Here is a 16475-nt window from a genome sequence, read left to right as displayed (position 1 = left end):
AGGTCATGCCGGGCTGTAACTCAGTTTCTGGTGTTGTAAGCCCGTAGACCTGCCGCTGTGCCATTATGGGGTCAAATATACACAATTTTATTACTAAATTGTTTTTATGTATATGAATAAAGAAATATTTCTGTACATTTTGCACGTTATAACAAGATTTTCCCTTATAAGCAATTAGAGAAACTAGTTGTATTCGTATTATGTAAACAGTGTCAATAACAATTAACTAATTGACTGCTGTATTAATAAATTAAAAATAAGAATCTAGACCTTTCCATTTTGAAATTTCTAACAATTTCATTTAATTTTACAATTAACAAAACTATTTCGAAAATACAAAATTAAAACTGTTATTGAAATTTGTTTATTTTTGCTGTTAATTAAATGCTTTTATTAAACTAACACACGAAACGAAAAAAAACACACAAATAAAGCAAACACAAATGTTTCTTCCTTGATTTGATTTTTGTCCAACGTGTTTTAACTTTCGAGAATAACATTTTTCCTCATGTTGGTAAACGAGATCCTCTGGTGGCGACTTTACTTCTCCGTTCATAACTTTGCAGGTTCTTTCAGAAGGCAGCATACCAGACTTTGTTCGTTCGAGTCTCTAGGGTTCATGGTAGAAATACTTAATAAGCTAACGTCTTACAAGGAACAGCATGAATCTACAATGTAGCCGACGTAGCGGATATTCAGTTAATAACCTTCTTCCCTGCGCCGCTCTAAGATTGGATAAAGTTCATAAGCCCATGCCTTTATAAGCTCACTCAAGCGATATCCGTCCTTGCGGCACGATACGCACCATTCTTTGATATCAAATACTCGACAAAGCGATATTTAATTCAATCTATGAACCAAATACCAGATATATCTCACTAAAAGTGTAATAACATGACAATAGAGGGATACATAACTTATATCTGTCCACCCACGCTGTTTTCACAATACAAGTTATCAGTTGTCAAGTTATTGTAAAGAAGCCTAATTTATTGATGTACGTTTCAGCTTAAAGAAAAATAAACAATGCAATTATGCTTATAATCTCACCACAAAATCATAGTTTATACAATGATTGTTCACAGTTAAATTCGTAGTAACTTAAGGTGTTCGGAATGACACCAAAAATATACAGGGTGTTCGGAAAGTCACTGTGCACTTATATATTTATTAACAGACAAAACTGCACAGTGACTTTCCCAACACCCTGTATATTGTTGTTAAGGTTTTTATTGTTGAGCGGGTTTTTTGAATTTTTGGTGAAAACTATAATCGAAAGTCCATTTTATTTGATGATTAAAAAAACTGCTTATTCAGTCAATTTCATATTTTACGGTAAACGTAAGCATTATCTACTAATAGCACTAACTCAAAAAATTAAACAGAAATACCACTTACTTGCTATTTTCGTATCTTTATTTATTTGTCGAAACAGAAATTGAATATTTACAACACCGAAGGAACTGGCTGACAGTAAGAGAAAAAATGACTAAATCATGCACTGATTACTCAATAACTTACAAACTAGTAACGCACTTATTAATTAACTACAGCCTAAATCGTTTTATATGGTTTTATTAACTTTCTTCCGGCTAAGTGAAGAAAAAATTTTGAGAAATTTCTGAATTAAAAACAGAGACCATAAGAATACTATTTAAATCAAACTTTACCAAACTCATTTTTTGCAGCTGTTTTTCCGGTTTGGGAGTAAAACCAGTTTCATGTTTACTGGATAAATTTCCTATTTTTGCCTTATCATTTTACGCTATACATTAATTATTATAATAATACAAAAAAAAACAGTATGAAAACGTGAGTGTTTGAATTAATGTGTCATATATCATAAAACGATTAAGTGATTTTCAAAAGTGCAGGGCCAGCATAATAATAATTATACATTAAATCAATGTATTATCGCATCCGGTTGAGATTTGCTATAAATATAAGTACACACACATACACACATGTGTTTTGCATGAACTTATTTGAGAAGAAAAAGTTAAGTAAAAACTAAAACTTGGTTTTCATGTTTATGTATATATCAGGTCATCCCATAAGTAATGTTCGAAAATTTAATACAGAAAGTGCATCATCATTTCCGTCTTTGTAGAAGACTTTAATGACTAAAATATGTAGTACGACGTGTATAAAAATGTTCAGACAAATAAAAGAAACTAACCTAACTCCACTTTTCCAGATCATTAATCAAATAAACCCTTAAGAAGATGGATGTGTCTGAGGACCACATCAGGTATATAATTCTTTATGAGTTTAAAAAAGGCAACAATGCAGCAGAAACTACACAAAACATTCAAAGTGTTTATGGTACAAAGTCTCTCAATGAAAGAAAATGTCGAAGGTGGTTTCAGAAGTTCAGATCAGGTGACTACAGCTGATGTGATGCGCCACGTTCAGGTCGTCCTGTTGAGTTTAATGACGAAGCTGCACTTGATGAACATTGTGCTGTAACAGTTGAGAACTTGCACAAAAGCTTAATTCGACCCATTCAACAGTTTGGAAAGGTGTCAAAACTTGGAAAATGAGTCTCCAATGATTTAGCAGAAACCACCCTTAGAATAAGAGTGGATACTTGCAATTCTCTACATTCTCGTGAATATATCTCACTTTTTTGACAGGTTAGTGACGGGAGATGAAAAATGGATATTTTATAAAATTGTTAAGCGCCGCAGACAATGGATCAGTACAGGTAAGCCGTCTAAAGCACAGCCCATAATGAACCTCCACATTAGGAAAGTCATGTTAAGCGGTTGGTGGAATATTGTTGGTGTGATCCAATTTGAGTTACTGCCTTTCAATGTAACGATAACATTAGACTTCTATTGTCAACAGTTAGAGTTCTTGAATGTTGCACTGAAAGAAAAGAGGCGTACGTTGATCAGTCGAAAGGTGTTGTGTTACACCAGGATAATACACGGTCCCATACAGCAAGGATCACATATGCAAAGATTGAAGAGCTAGATGGAAAAGATCTTGTAACACATGAAGATGTCAAAACTACCCTCTACAATCTTTTCCTCCAAACCTCAAGAATTTTATAGAAGAGACATTCAGAAGCTTGTGAATCTTTGGCAGGAAGTAATTAATAATAATGGAACATACATTATTCATTAAATAATATTAAAAGCGTTTGAAATCCTTTCTCTCTTTCTGAACCTAAAATCGGACATTACTCAAGGGATGACCTGATATATATATAATCCGATTACACTTACTCGCTGGTCATCTTTGTCTTCGTATATTCGTGACTTACGGTGTTCCTTCGAAAACATCATGTTACAAGGAAAGTACCAAACAACTTTAAGATATATATTTAAAGTATAGGTGGAGTGTGTGCTTTTCCTTATAGCAATGGCACATTGGGTTATCTGCTGAGCCCACCAAGGAGAATCGAACCCCTGATTTTAGCGTTGTAAATCCATAGACTTACCGCTGTACCAGCGGGGAACTATAGGTGGAGAGTAAGACCGCTTAGTTATGAATCCTCTCGCTCAATTTTTCTCCAAAAGGTAAGGAGTAAAATTTATTACAGAGCACTCGACTCGTAATTTTAGGGTTACATGTTTAAATTCTGTCATACCAAAAATGCTCACTCTTTCAACCGTGAGAGCGTTATAATGCTACGGCCAATCCCACAATTTGTTGGTAAAAGAATATTCCAAAAGTTGGCGGTTGATTATGGTAACTAGCTGCCTTCCCTCTAGTCTTACACTGCCAAACTAGGGACGGCTAACGCAGATAACCCTAGGGTAGCTTTGCGCGAAAGTATCAAACAAAACTTATTCCAAATACGTAATAACTAATCGGGACAACAAATAATACCGAGTACGTATCAAAAACGAAAATCATGCACTTGAATATAGTATACAGTACATATCGGCACATATGAGGAATTTATTTTTCACAATGAAAATATAATCGAAAAGATGCACAAGATGAGATATTTAGCATCTTCTGACTGAGTTAGTTCTGTAGATGGTTTTAGGTTTTAATTGTTTATGGATATTATGTTTATTTTGAAGCTACATTCAGCTAACTGTTTTATCGGGGGGAATCGAAGGCGTGATTTTAGTGTTGTAAATCCGTAAACTTACTGGTAACCTACAAGATACAAAAAACAAACGAATAAGAAAAGACTCAAAATTTACAAAGGAGATTTGGCACAGTGATACGTCTGCGGACTCACTAGAAACCGGGTATCGATACCCGTGGCTGGCAGTGCACAGATAGTCTTTTGTGTAGCTTTGTGCTTAATAACAACAAATAAAGGGTACAATGAAACTTCACGTTTAAGTTTTAAGAAAACGTTCATATGTGATATTAATTAAAATAATTAAAACATAATTGAAAATAATCAATTATATTACAGGAAATGGCCCGGCATGGCCAAGTGTGTTAAGGCGTTCGACTCGTAATCCGAGGGTTCGAATCCCAGTCGCACCAAACATTCTCACCCTCCTAGCCGTGGGGGCGTTATAAAGTTACGGTGAATCCCATTATTCGTTGGTAAAAGAGTAGCCCAAGAGTTGGCGGTGGGTGGTGATGAAAAGCTGCCTTCCCTCTAGTCTTACACTGCTAAATTAGGGACGGCTAGCGCAGATAGCCCTCGAGTAGCTTTGCGCGAAATTAAAAAAAAATTACAGCAAATGTAGATGTAAGGTTTTTAAATAGTAAAAAATATTAGAAACATTAACTCTACTTCACAAAAAATCAGGATATATTAAATGTTTTGGTAAAGTAATACCTTGTAGATATAACTGAAAATACATTAGCAGGAAAAACGTTGCAGTTCGGTTATTACAGAAAGTTATTTATTTAAAAAAAAAAGAAAAATAATTATCACACACAGTTTGATTTTATGTTACAATATGGTATAATTTCTTAGGGCCCGGCATGATAAGGTGGTTAAGGCACTTGACTCGTAATCTGAATGTTGGGGGTTCGAATCCCCGTCACACCAAGCATGCTTGCCCTATCAACTTTAGGGCATTTTAATGTAATGATTATTATTCGTTGGTAAAAGAATAGCCCAAGAGCTGGCAGTGGGTGGTGATGACTAGCTGTTTTCCCTCTAGTCTTACACTGCTAAATTGGGTACGGCTAGCGCAGATAGCTCTCGAGTAGCTTTGCGCGAAATTAAAAAAAACACCAAACCAGACCAATAATCTCTTGGAGATTTTACGTTGTGACAATGTTAGAAAAATAATATTATAAGGTGTATCTTATCATTATCACAGTATAATAATACAAAATTAAATTAAAACAATGGATATATTATGGTTGTGTACATTAAATTTATACAAAATATTGAAGCCATAGGTGTGGCATCGAAGTCCGACTATTCGGTCAAATAAGAACATCTCAAGAGCTGGTGATGAATAGCACTGATAACACTATGTAACACAAATGTTGTTCCTGGATAGTATGTAGTATTACACTATGTAATACAAATTGTGTTCCTGGATAGTATGTAGTATTACACTATGTAACACAAATTTTGTTCCTGGATAGTATGTGGTATTTCTTAATTGCTTATGTTGTAAAAGTACAGAAAATGGCCATTATTTCCTTCAAGTTTTGCTTTTGTAACCTGGATAATGAAATTTAGGAATTAACCCATCTTCTATGTATAAACGGGCAAATTTGCACATTTTCATTAACACAAGGTCTGAATAAAACAACATATGAATCAAGATTTACATATATGTACACTAAAGTTATACAAAAATGAACAAACATGTTTAGAAGTGAATAGTTTTTCGAGATTTACGACTGTAATGTAAATCACTTTCACGTATCAGCCCCAAATATAGTCTCCCATCATGTTTTCGTTATACGCTCCTTGATAGCGGCGTTCAAAATCCAGTATATCTTGATGGAAGCGCTTGCTTTGCTCCCTTGAGTATGCTCCCGTGTCCTCTTTGAAGTTATCAAGATGAGCGTCAAGGATATGGTCTTTAAGGGACATCCTGCAGCCCATTTTGCCGTAGTTCTTTACCAAAGCCTCAACAAATTACGTATAATTTTCGGCCTTGTGATTGTCTTAAAAGCCCTGAACTGCTGCGAAGACACCAGCTTTGACCTTTGCCTCAGACAAGCTTAGGGAAGAAGCCTCGAAGGTACTTGAAGGCTGCAGACTCCTTGTCAAAAGCTGTGACAAATTGTTTCATAAGACCCAAATTTAGTGCAATGGTGGGTTTTGTTTTGTTTTTGAATTTCGCACAAAGCTACTCGAGGGCTATCTGTGCTAGCCGTCCATAATTTAGCAGTGTAAGACTAGAGGGAAGGCAGCTAGTCATTACCACCCACCGCCAGCTCTTGGGCTACTCTTTTACCAACGAATAGTGGGATTGACCGTCACGTTATAACGCCCCCACGGATGAAAGGGCGAGCATGTTTGGCGCGACGTGGATGCGAACCCGCGACCCTCAGATTACGAGTCGCACGCCTTAACACGCTTGGCCATGCCGGGCCATTCAAAAAATGTCATCATCACCCGCTATCCCAATGTGGTCACCCTCCCGCAATGGTGGGGACAACACCTTCTGAAGGTCCACTAGTGGCTCACACTTGACATTATGCCTCCCCACAGAAAACTCTGTTGTGGCCAGTGCTTCCTGTTGTAGTGCGCTGCAAAGACAAAGACAAAGATAACAGAGAAACTTGGTAAAGCCTCCTTGGAGACCAATCAGAAATACCATAATTTTGTAGTATCCGATAACCTCCCAGCCATACTCATCATACTTCAAGGCTTCTAGCAAGGCCTTGATGCTGTTGTATTCCTCTTTGAGGTGCACCGAATGAGCCAGGGGAAGAGACTGATACTTATTCTCCCGTTATGGAGCAGCACAGCTTTGAGGCTTCTAGATGAGCTATCAATAAAGAGGTGCCATTCGTTCGGGTTACAGGCAATTCCATATTGCCTTGCACAGACCGAATACATTGTGGCAGAAACAGAGCCCAGCTTGACGAGTGAAGAAGCTTGAAAAATATCGTTGACGCTTCCTCTGACTTGCGACTTGCACACTTTCATCTAACAAATCCCACTTCTTGAGCCAACATGTTAAAAGCTCGACATTCGACTTTGTTAGACCAAGATCTCTGATCATGTCATTGAGGTCTCTTTGCTTGGGATATAGTATGGATTTCTCTCACCAACTGCACCTCTGAAATTGTAACCTGGATCAGGTCACGAAAACAAAGTTTGAAGAGAAAAATACGTCTTTTCCATTTACTTTGGCATAAGCAATTTGGAAATAACACTTTCTGCCCAGGAACAAGAAAAAGTAAAAATTTTGTTATATAGTGTAATCATTGGACTATACGCGAATGTCCGAAAAAGTGTTTTTCAACAGACCAATCTTGGCGATTGTTGTTAATACATTTGACAACCATTTCATTATTTTATACCTTTTACAAACAATGCCAACTATGTTTGCGTTAGCTTTCATACGAGTAAATTTCGATTTATTTGCAGAAAAGCTTTTGCTTAGCAAGTGAAAATTCTAGTTCAGTTATTAATTTTATGTCAAAGGTGTTAACCTAGAACATAATTACAAAATGGAATAGAAACGATGCTGTAGTTAACCAACTATCACAGTAATACAATCTATGAAAATAAGTTAACCCTCATGGTATGGACTTAATTACTCTGTTATCATAGGTATAACTCATAAAAGACGAAGGATAACTAACTATACGTTCACGTTAGTAGTGTATGTCGTTTGACATACGACTTATCACAAATCACGTGACAGTCATGCTTGACCTATGACTCCTAGTCTTCCGACGATAAACTTTACTTAGGTCAAACTGAAGTCAAGAATACCAAGAAAAGTTTGATAGTTTATCTCATAGAAACGCGTGTTGAGAGAACAAATAAAGCGTGCTTTATAACCCTTATTCGCTCTACGTGTGACCAGATTTCAGCTTTATTTACGTTACAAGAAAATTAAACAGCAAATGCAATATTACACGGGTTATACATTGGAGTGGATTTTTATGTTTTAATCGATTTATGGTTTATTTATACCCAAGAGTCGAATACTAGTATTATATCATTAGGAAAGATATTCTAATATTCTAATTTTTTTAAATGTGTGGAAAATATTGAAATAAAAATTATTCTCTTCGGAAAGGAAGTGAGAAAGTAAAATGTGTAATTATATTCTCTTCGGAAAGGAAGTGAGAAAGTAAAATGTGTAATTATATTCTCTTCGGAAAGGAAGTGAGAAAGTAAAATGTGTAATTATAACCCGATTACGAAAATAGGTCATCAATAACACATTAGTTGGTACGAGTTCTAGCATCAAGAAAACTAAACACTGTTGTATAAATAACTATTGGGAACTGCACGCGTCCCATTACATGAGTTTAAGGGGCAGTAGCAACGTTTACTGGAGACTGATATCTAAGATTTAAAACTTCATGTTTTATTAGGACCAAAGTTTAGTTTTATTTCTTCTTGCGATCCATATGGAACGACAACTTGCCAACTGATGACGGTATATCCACTCCGTATTTTTCAAAATTTCTTTTGTACTTTTAAACCATCTGCTCTGTTAATCAGAGGTTTAAATTGGACTTTAATGTTTGTCTAGCATTTGTTTGCCATGCTCACACTAGTCTGATTAAATGTAATAGCTCGACAGAATAGTTATACCATCAGTGATTGATGTGTTTAATGAGAGATACATCGTGTCTTTCAGTTTATAAGGTTGTAGTTACATCCAGTTGCAACTGTTATATAACCTTGTTTCTCACTTCTAGGTGTGGAAACATCTTTGACATACCACACATTTGGAATTGCAAATACATGTGAGGTTATCCGTTTTGGAAGGAGGTCGATAACCAATGCAGACCACCTTTTGAGGCTGGCGACGTCGCACTGCATAATTAGCTTGAAATATTATAGTAATGACGTACTGTAATTACCGTACAAAAGTATATATATATATATATATATATATATACACACACACACACACAAATAATCATCTTTTTGTAAGTTAATTAGCAAAAGCTAATAATTACGCGCATAAACTGCTGGATTCGGTAGAGATTAGTTCATGCCCTGCAAGGAGGTTTTGAACGATGTTTTTGTGCATCCCAGTGATAAACGTGATATATGTAAACCCAATGTAATATATAAAACCCAATTATTCGGCTCAAACAGTTTATATCAATGGATAAAAATGTATTTGAGCGGTTATTTCAAAGTATAATAATAGTACCTTAAAAAGGTATGCTCAACCTGATTTTTAAACGTAAAGTTGTTGGATGAGTCATTGTACAAACTATAGTAGATAGAAGCAATCTATTCTGCGAATATTTATTTCAATAAGCAAAAGAGAACCAAGCGATAACCCGCTTGTCCCGATGAAAATTCCAGATGTTATCAAATTCACGGTGTAATTAAATACATTTCGCCAAGAACTGCTTTTGTGTCGTCGGCAAAGCAACAATATATTACGTTTTAGACGTTTATATCTGACGTATATATGACGACAAAAAACTAAAACAAAAAACAAATCACAGTAAGAGCCCGCCTCTTTCCACAAGTTGAAACTCATTATGTGATCTTTTCGATTTCCTTGTAACGTATCTCGTCTTCAAACTATAGAAAACAAAGCAATTTAGTGATACTTGTGTACAGCCGTTAAAACCAGTTACTAGAAATTGGATAAGTTTATTCATTAAATGTGGAATTAACTTCAAGATTCATCAAAAGTGATTTAAGTTGAGAGCAGGATAAAGAAAAACCTCTCGATTAACTAATTAGTTTGTTTTTTTACATCTTAGATAATTTCTACTTAAAATGAATGTAATTCAAATAATTTTTCCGAAACAAATGTCTGTTTTGAATTATTCATAAAACCTGCTACTGGAATATATTTTGTGTTTTTTTAATTACAAAACGACACAACGTATTTAGGATATTTATATTGTAGTATTGTATAAGTAATGTGAAATTAGATTTGAAGAAGAAAAAATACGAGAAATATTTTACTATAATGTTTTAAATTGATTATAACTTTAACGGATGATAATCTCATTAAACTAAACTTATATTCAAAGAGTTGAACACATTATACTAAATACCCCGTTGGGATAGCAGTAAGACTTCGGGTTTACAATTATAAGATCAAATATTCGACTCCCCTTTGTGGAGAGAGCAGATAGCTCAATGTTGATTTGCTCTAAGAAAGCAATGAAACACACACATACACACACACACACATATGTTATATTGAAACAATTTTAGAACATCACTACGTCGTTATAGCCCATGTTTCATTGCGAAAAGCTCCATTATTGGGCTTTCACGTGCAAAGCCCATTGCTTCTTCCTGCTTGCTTTCCATGAAAGATTTGGAGTTCGAGAAGGACAGTCTCCAAGCTCTCGTTTCAACAGTTAGAAATACATAAACGAATTGGTCGGCAGGTCTTAGCATGGAATAGCCGAAATTCCAGTTTCATTCACCATTTTGTTGAGGTGAGCGATTGTACTGGAGGTATGACTGGAAACTTTATCTTTCTAATATCGCACCATGTTGGTCTAGTTTCCAGACCAGCTTTCTATTTGATTATGTTAAGCACTGTTCCCCAGGACATTTACACATGCATATCTATCTATCTATCTATCTATATATATATATTACATGTATAATGTAATTACATATAAAAAATACATGTTTATCAGACAATTTTGGGTTTTTCTCATTTTTTAATAACAAAGAAGAAGTTTCTGACCCAAAATGTCTTCAATTAAATATTTTGTGTAGAAGTATTATTAAAAAATATCGTACAGAGCTCCATTTTAATAGTATAAATATTAATGTGAAAATAGTAAGTAAAGATTATTAATTTAACAATTATCTCGACAGATAATGTTTGTAAGTTTAGGAAAAAAATTATGGAAAATATACATACGAGATAAAATTAAACAAGGTGATAGCGAAATATAGAAAAAATATATTGTATTCATCTTAGGTAAGTGATCCTAGCTAATAAAACAGAACACACAAAGTATAAAATATTTAAGAAACTTCTATGTAAGAAAACAACGATGTCACGCTTACCAACTCTAAAACGTTCTTATGGAATTCACTACTGGAAACCCATACCGACTTATGATCTGACCATATTTTAACCGGCATTATCAGTTGATTAAAGTTGGTAGAAGAAAAAAAGTCATCTGGGGATGTTCCACGGACTTATATTTAAGATGACCCATCAAACATGTTATGGGACTTGAAGCTTTGAATTGCTGTTCTTAGCTTGATCAATATTCTTTTCGATTGAATTTCGTATAACAAATGAAAGCTCCATATTTCCAATATCACTCCCTATACCGTCATGATGGTAATACTTTGAGCTAACTCCATATTCTGTTGATCGAAGTATTCGAATTTTTTTCGTCTTATACACATACAAACACACATTATATATAGATTTTAACAGAACACCCAGAAAGTGAAAAATCACCCTTTTACCAATTTATATCACACTGTATTATTTCAAACCTTAACAACTTTTCTAAACACATTCCTTTGGCTGTCGTTTCGATAAACAGGCAAAATTATAATCAATGAGCACATATTATATATTTAATTTTTTACCCCCACTCAGGATACCTACGAGGTAAACAGATTACTCGGAACTCACCTGGTGATTAGATACATCCAACAGTTCACCATCTCTGTTTCAAGTTGTCCAGTAACCGCATTACACTCGATTTTTAATATCTGCCATCAAAGTATAGAGGGCGTTCATAATGATTTGCATTCCTGTCCATTTCAACTTGCTCTAGTTCAATGTATATTCGACAGATTTTGATAAAATTTGAAAATGTGAGCTCAAACTCACCAGGACTACCTAAAGTAATTAGATTTCATGTGATCTTGGACTAGTAAGTAAATGTCATTAATCTAAAATATTTATATGTAAATTATGTTCATTAAATATATATTTTTCGTGATATTGGTTGAGAGTTACAACATAAAAAAATTATATTCAGAATAACAACTCAATAGAATATACCGAAGCCTTATTTGTAGAAAATTTGGATTAGATATTTTTAAATAAATGTGTTTAGCTACAGAATTAAATATTTAGCGTGTTTGTTTTTGTTTTTTAGTAAATATAAAGATTACCATTAACTTAAGACAGGATTTTAAAAGATTGTACTTGAAAATGCTTGTTACTGTTTTACAACGATTTCGCTGACCTTAGGAATTAAAACCATAAACATTGGAAGCGAATCAGTTTAGCAATAATAATTTATAGTGACGTAGTGCAACATTTGACACCTGTCTGTAAAAAAACGTTCTTCAATAGCACATGCAAATACCACCTGCTGTGTAGTTCCAAAATTAGCAATGAATAGATCAAAGTAATTAATACATTATTTTTTCTAGGCCATACGCATGATTTCAGTCGATATACTTTAGGGCAAATCTATTTTCTTCCACTAACTCTTCGAAACTGTTGAACTGATATTTATTTTAAAACCCCGTACTCAGGGGGAACGCTGGCAGTAAGTCAAGGATGTACGAAAGATCACACGGAAGTAGCACGAGCTACTACTTTTTACTTCATTTTGCGCATGCATGGGAATGCACATATGTTTGTATGCTCAAGCCTGTATTGCAAAGAAGTTTTTTACGCTCAAATATTATCGTCACGTTTTTATCTAATTGTGCTAATTAAGAAACTAGAGTTCTTTAAGCACCTGATGTAGTCAATTAAGAAACTACAGTTCTTTAAGCACTTAATATAGTCAATTAAGAAATTAGAGTTCTTTGGGCACCAAATGTAGTCAATTAAGAAACTACAGTTCTTTAAGCACCTAATGTAGTTAGTTAAGAAACTAGAGTTCTTTAAGCACTTAATGTACTCAATTTACAGTTCTTTAAGCACCTAATGTAGTCAATTAAGAAACTAGAATTTTTTGAGCACCTAATGTAGTTAGTTCTCTTTTCTGAACAGTCATCTTTACGGATCTGTTTCTTCCTTTCTGCATGAAGCTTTGAATGAAAAATTAACTTATACATATTTTCGCTGTTGTTAGCGGTATGTCTGCGGACTTACAACCGGGTTTCATTACCCGTGGTGGGCAGAGTACAGATAGCCTATTATGTAACTTTGTGCTTAATTACAAATAGTAACAACAACCACCAGTACAAGGATATTCTTACGCAGTATTTTAGCTCTATGAGATGGTTTACCTGCTTCGTGAAAGTCTGTAAGTTTGCTAAATAAACTTTAAGCTTTGTGGAAAAGAAGCGGTATTGCTTGATCAAGGTTGGGAGGTATAGGTATATTTAAGTTCAAAATTATCCCTCATATTGGGATCTTATGAACTAAGCCTCAGCGATGTCACGTAGTTTTAAGACCAGGGTGAATGTGCTGTAAAAGTTTTTTGAAATGAATTAAAAGATAATAGTGACATAATGATAATTTAGTTTACAAGAGCGCTACAACTTCCAGTGTTTTATACAAACAATCACATAATATTGCTGTGCAGTTATTTTGCAGTATAGCGACCCATAGAGTTTTTGTTCTTTCAAGTTCGTCATCTTTTGGCCGATTTGAGATCTAACTACAGTTTTTGACCCAGGAGGTCAAATCCTTTCGATCAATGTATTTGATTACGCCCAAGGTCTCATATATCAATTTATTTTAATTCTACCTAAAATAATTCGAATTTGATGATACTCTGGTAGAGTAATAAAACTGATTTGGGTGTGTGTGTACCACATGCTTGGTATTGCTAGTGAACAAATATATAGCAAGCAAAAAAGAAAAAAAAAGCGTCACATAGATTATTTTAATGTGCTTAAATGAATTTCAAGTACCGCGGCTATTGAGGATTCCCTCTTGTTAAATCTTTGTGGCATTGTAACTTGTGTTTTTTTTCTGTAATTGTTATTAAACATCAAGACCAGTGCACAACCCACTTTGAGTTGTGAATACAAATAATATTAACATATTATAATAGTCCAGTTTACAGCACAATACAAACATCTTATCAGCAATCTAATAACCAATTATTTATCATAATATAAAGCATACTATGGTAATAAATATTACGCAAGAGACAGTTAGAAATTATGAGTAAACGCGAAATAAGAGTGTATTATAATAACATATAACATCTGTTGTATTCAGCAATATCACAGTTACATGTTGGAACGTAAAAACCTTTTAAAGCTGTAGAATCTTGAAATTCTGTTATAAGTTGACTTTTATATGCACATGTATTTTTATTAAATCTTTCATGAACATTATAAAACGTCTTTAATACAAGTTTAGAGCCCTCTAATGGTGTATTAATAAATTGACTGGAGTTTTCTGTTTCAACTGTCTTGTTTGACAACAAATGTAAGAACATATATTGCTACAAAAATCAAAAAATCTTTGTGGTTCTATTGGAAAATATTGTTAAAATACTATTTTTATTACTTTTTTTTTTACTCTTAAGGCATTTGTCTTCATAAGTACGTTGGAACTGTAAACATTTGTGTTGTTATTTTTAACACATACACTGTTTGGGCGATTTTTTTCCCGATCACTCTTTAACTTTACGTAAGATGTGTTAAGAGAACAATAGGAACTTCGATTTTTTTCTGTCCAATTTTATTTACAAATTGCGTGTTTGTAATCCCAAAACACTGACACGTCCATTAAAAATTTAAGATATTTGAACCACAATATCGATTCGTATACACGTTGATATATTTAGCATGAACTATATCTATGTATCTGTATCTCTTTGTCTGTCTTTATAACCTTATAGGTTTGTTATTTATATATATTTTAACCTATCTATATTTTTCTGTAAGACAAAATATAAAATATGTAAAAATTACATAAAAGTAAAAAACTGAACTAACTGTACAAAACTAACTTATACAAGTTAATTCCACAAAAAACAATGAAAAACTAAAATTTAGTTTTATACACTTGTGCGTATATATTCATAACAAGATGCTCTCCTGTCAAATTATTTGAGTTTAGGTATTGGAAAAAAACAATACCATATAATCCAACCACATATTTACCTGTCTCTTTATTTATGGAATAGATATTTTTTTTTGTTGGTTTAATATCTATAGAAGAAAACTGATTTTAAAGTAAAAACGAAACGTTTCTTCATTAACATTGATAACACTTGATTTAATTGCTTGCAAATTTAATACCTGTTAGAAATCTACAACTTATTTTAACTAAAAGATTATTGAATAACATTGTAGCAAACCTGAACTTCTTAATTACAGACAAGAGATTATTTCCATCACAGAAACTATTTTTGTACGTAAACTATTCGTGTATTACTGAAGTAATATTAAGAACTTAATAACAAACAGGAAACTTACGAATATTGCTAGCACTGACGACGGTAACTGAAATTGATGCGATTAACGTCCAAAGAAGGATCCAGAGGTTACGCCCTATGTATTTGCCTGTTTTACACTTTTCTTTCCCCGTCGTGAAAAGAATCTCTCTCGCGGAAAATCGCTTAAGTTCCGACATTCCTGTGTGAGGGATGTCTGACACGTGGTGATGACTGGGAATAAAATTTAGGATAAGCTAAAAAAATTGTCACCGAAAAGAATTGTCACAAAGTTATGTATCGGTGGTAGATAGTAGAAGAATGCTCGATATTGTTACTCGTATCAATTATTCTCCATGGAAACCGTGACCAAAATATAATAAGAGTCAACATACCGTTGCTCGCGTTCTAGTGTACGCGCTTTTCTTTTACCACGCTTAGACCCTCACTTCGAGTCTGTGTCTTCGTTTCTGATTCTACCACGCGCGGAACCCTCAAAGAAGACACTTATTTCGGACATTTTCCGATTGGCGTCGCTGAAGTAGTTAAATGGAATTCGAGCAACTCGCGGACGATCATGTCAAGTGAATGAAGACACTGTACTCAAGCCGTTCGAAATTTGTAACTTTGACTTTAGATAAATCAGTTTGGCAGGTTTACACGTTTCTATTTTTCTAATTCCAACTGGTTTTTAAAATAATTATTATATTTCAGGACAAATTCATGAAGAGAAAATTAAGTTATAATTAATTATTTTATTCACTTTTGAAAGTTTAAAATAAACAACCACATATATGATTATTTTAAGTTGCGATTAAGCACAAAACTATAGAATGGAGTACCCGTGCTGCGACCATAGCGGGTATCGAACCTGTATTTTTACGGTTATAAGTCTTTAAACTTCTAAGTTACCGGTGAAATATTATTTTAATCTTAAGTTATAATAGTCGATCTAATTTGTCTAATAAATTGAACATTTAAGAAATCAATGTTTTACAAAAGCAAAGCACGAAGCATCACAAAAACTAGTATTTTTTAATAAGTTGCAATAACAGTGCATCACAATAACCCGTATTATATTTTGTTTATAAACTGAAGTAACAGTGCATCATAATAACCAG

At 33.9% G+C, this 16475-nt stretch overlaps 1 protein-coding gene across 1 annotated transcript in view; it reads right to left on the bottom strand.

Moving 5' to 3' along the window:
- Nucleotides 1-15818, bottom strand: part of LOC143258597 (protein eva-1-like) — a 137158-nt gene extending 121340 nt beyond the window's left edge. Inside the window, exon 1 of the mRNA XM_076517788.1 lies at nucleotides 15398-15818. Within this exon, the coding sequence (XP_076373903.1) occupies nucleotides 15398-15554 (157 nt within the window). The 5' untranslated portion in view covers nucleotides 15555-15818. The remainder of the gene's footprint in view (nucleotides 1-15397) is intronic.
- Between the last annotated feature and the right edge of the window lie 657 nt (nucleotides 15819-16475).

This window comes from Tachypleus tridentatus, chromosome 8 (assembly GCF_004210375.1).
Source record: "Tachypleus tridentatus isolate NWPU-2018 chromosome 8, ASM421037v1, whole genome shotgun sequence".
In the NCBI taxonomy this organism is placed as follows: Eukaryota; Metazoa; Arthropoda; class Merostomata; order Xiphosura; family Limulidae; genus Tachypleus; species Tachypleus tridentatus.
Note: the sequence above shows the minus strand (reverse complement) of the source record. Positions and strands in the feature narration are given on the sequence as shown.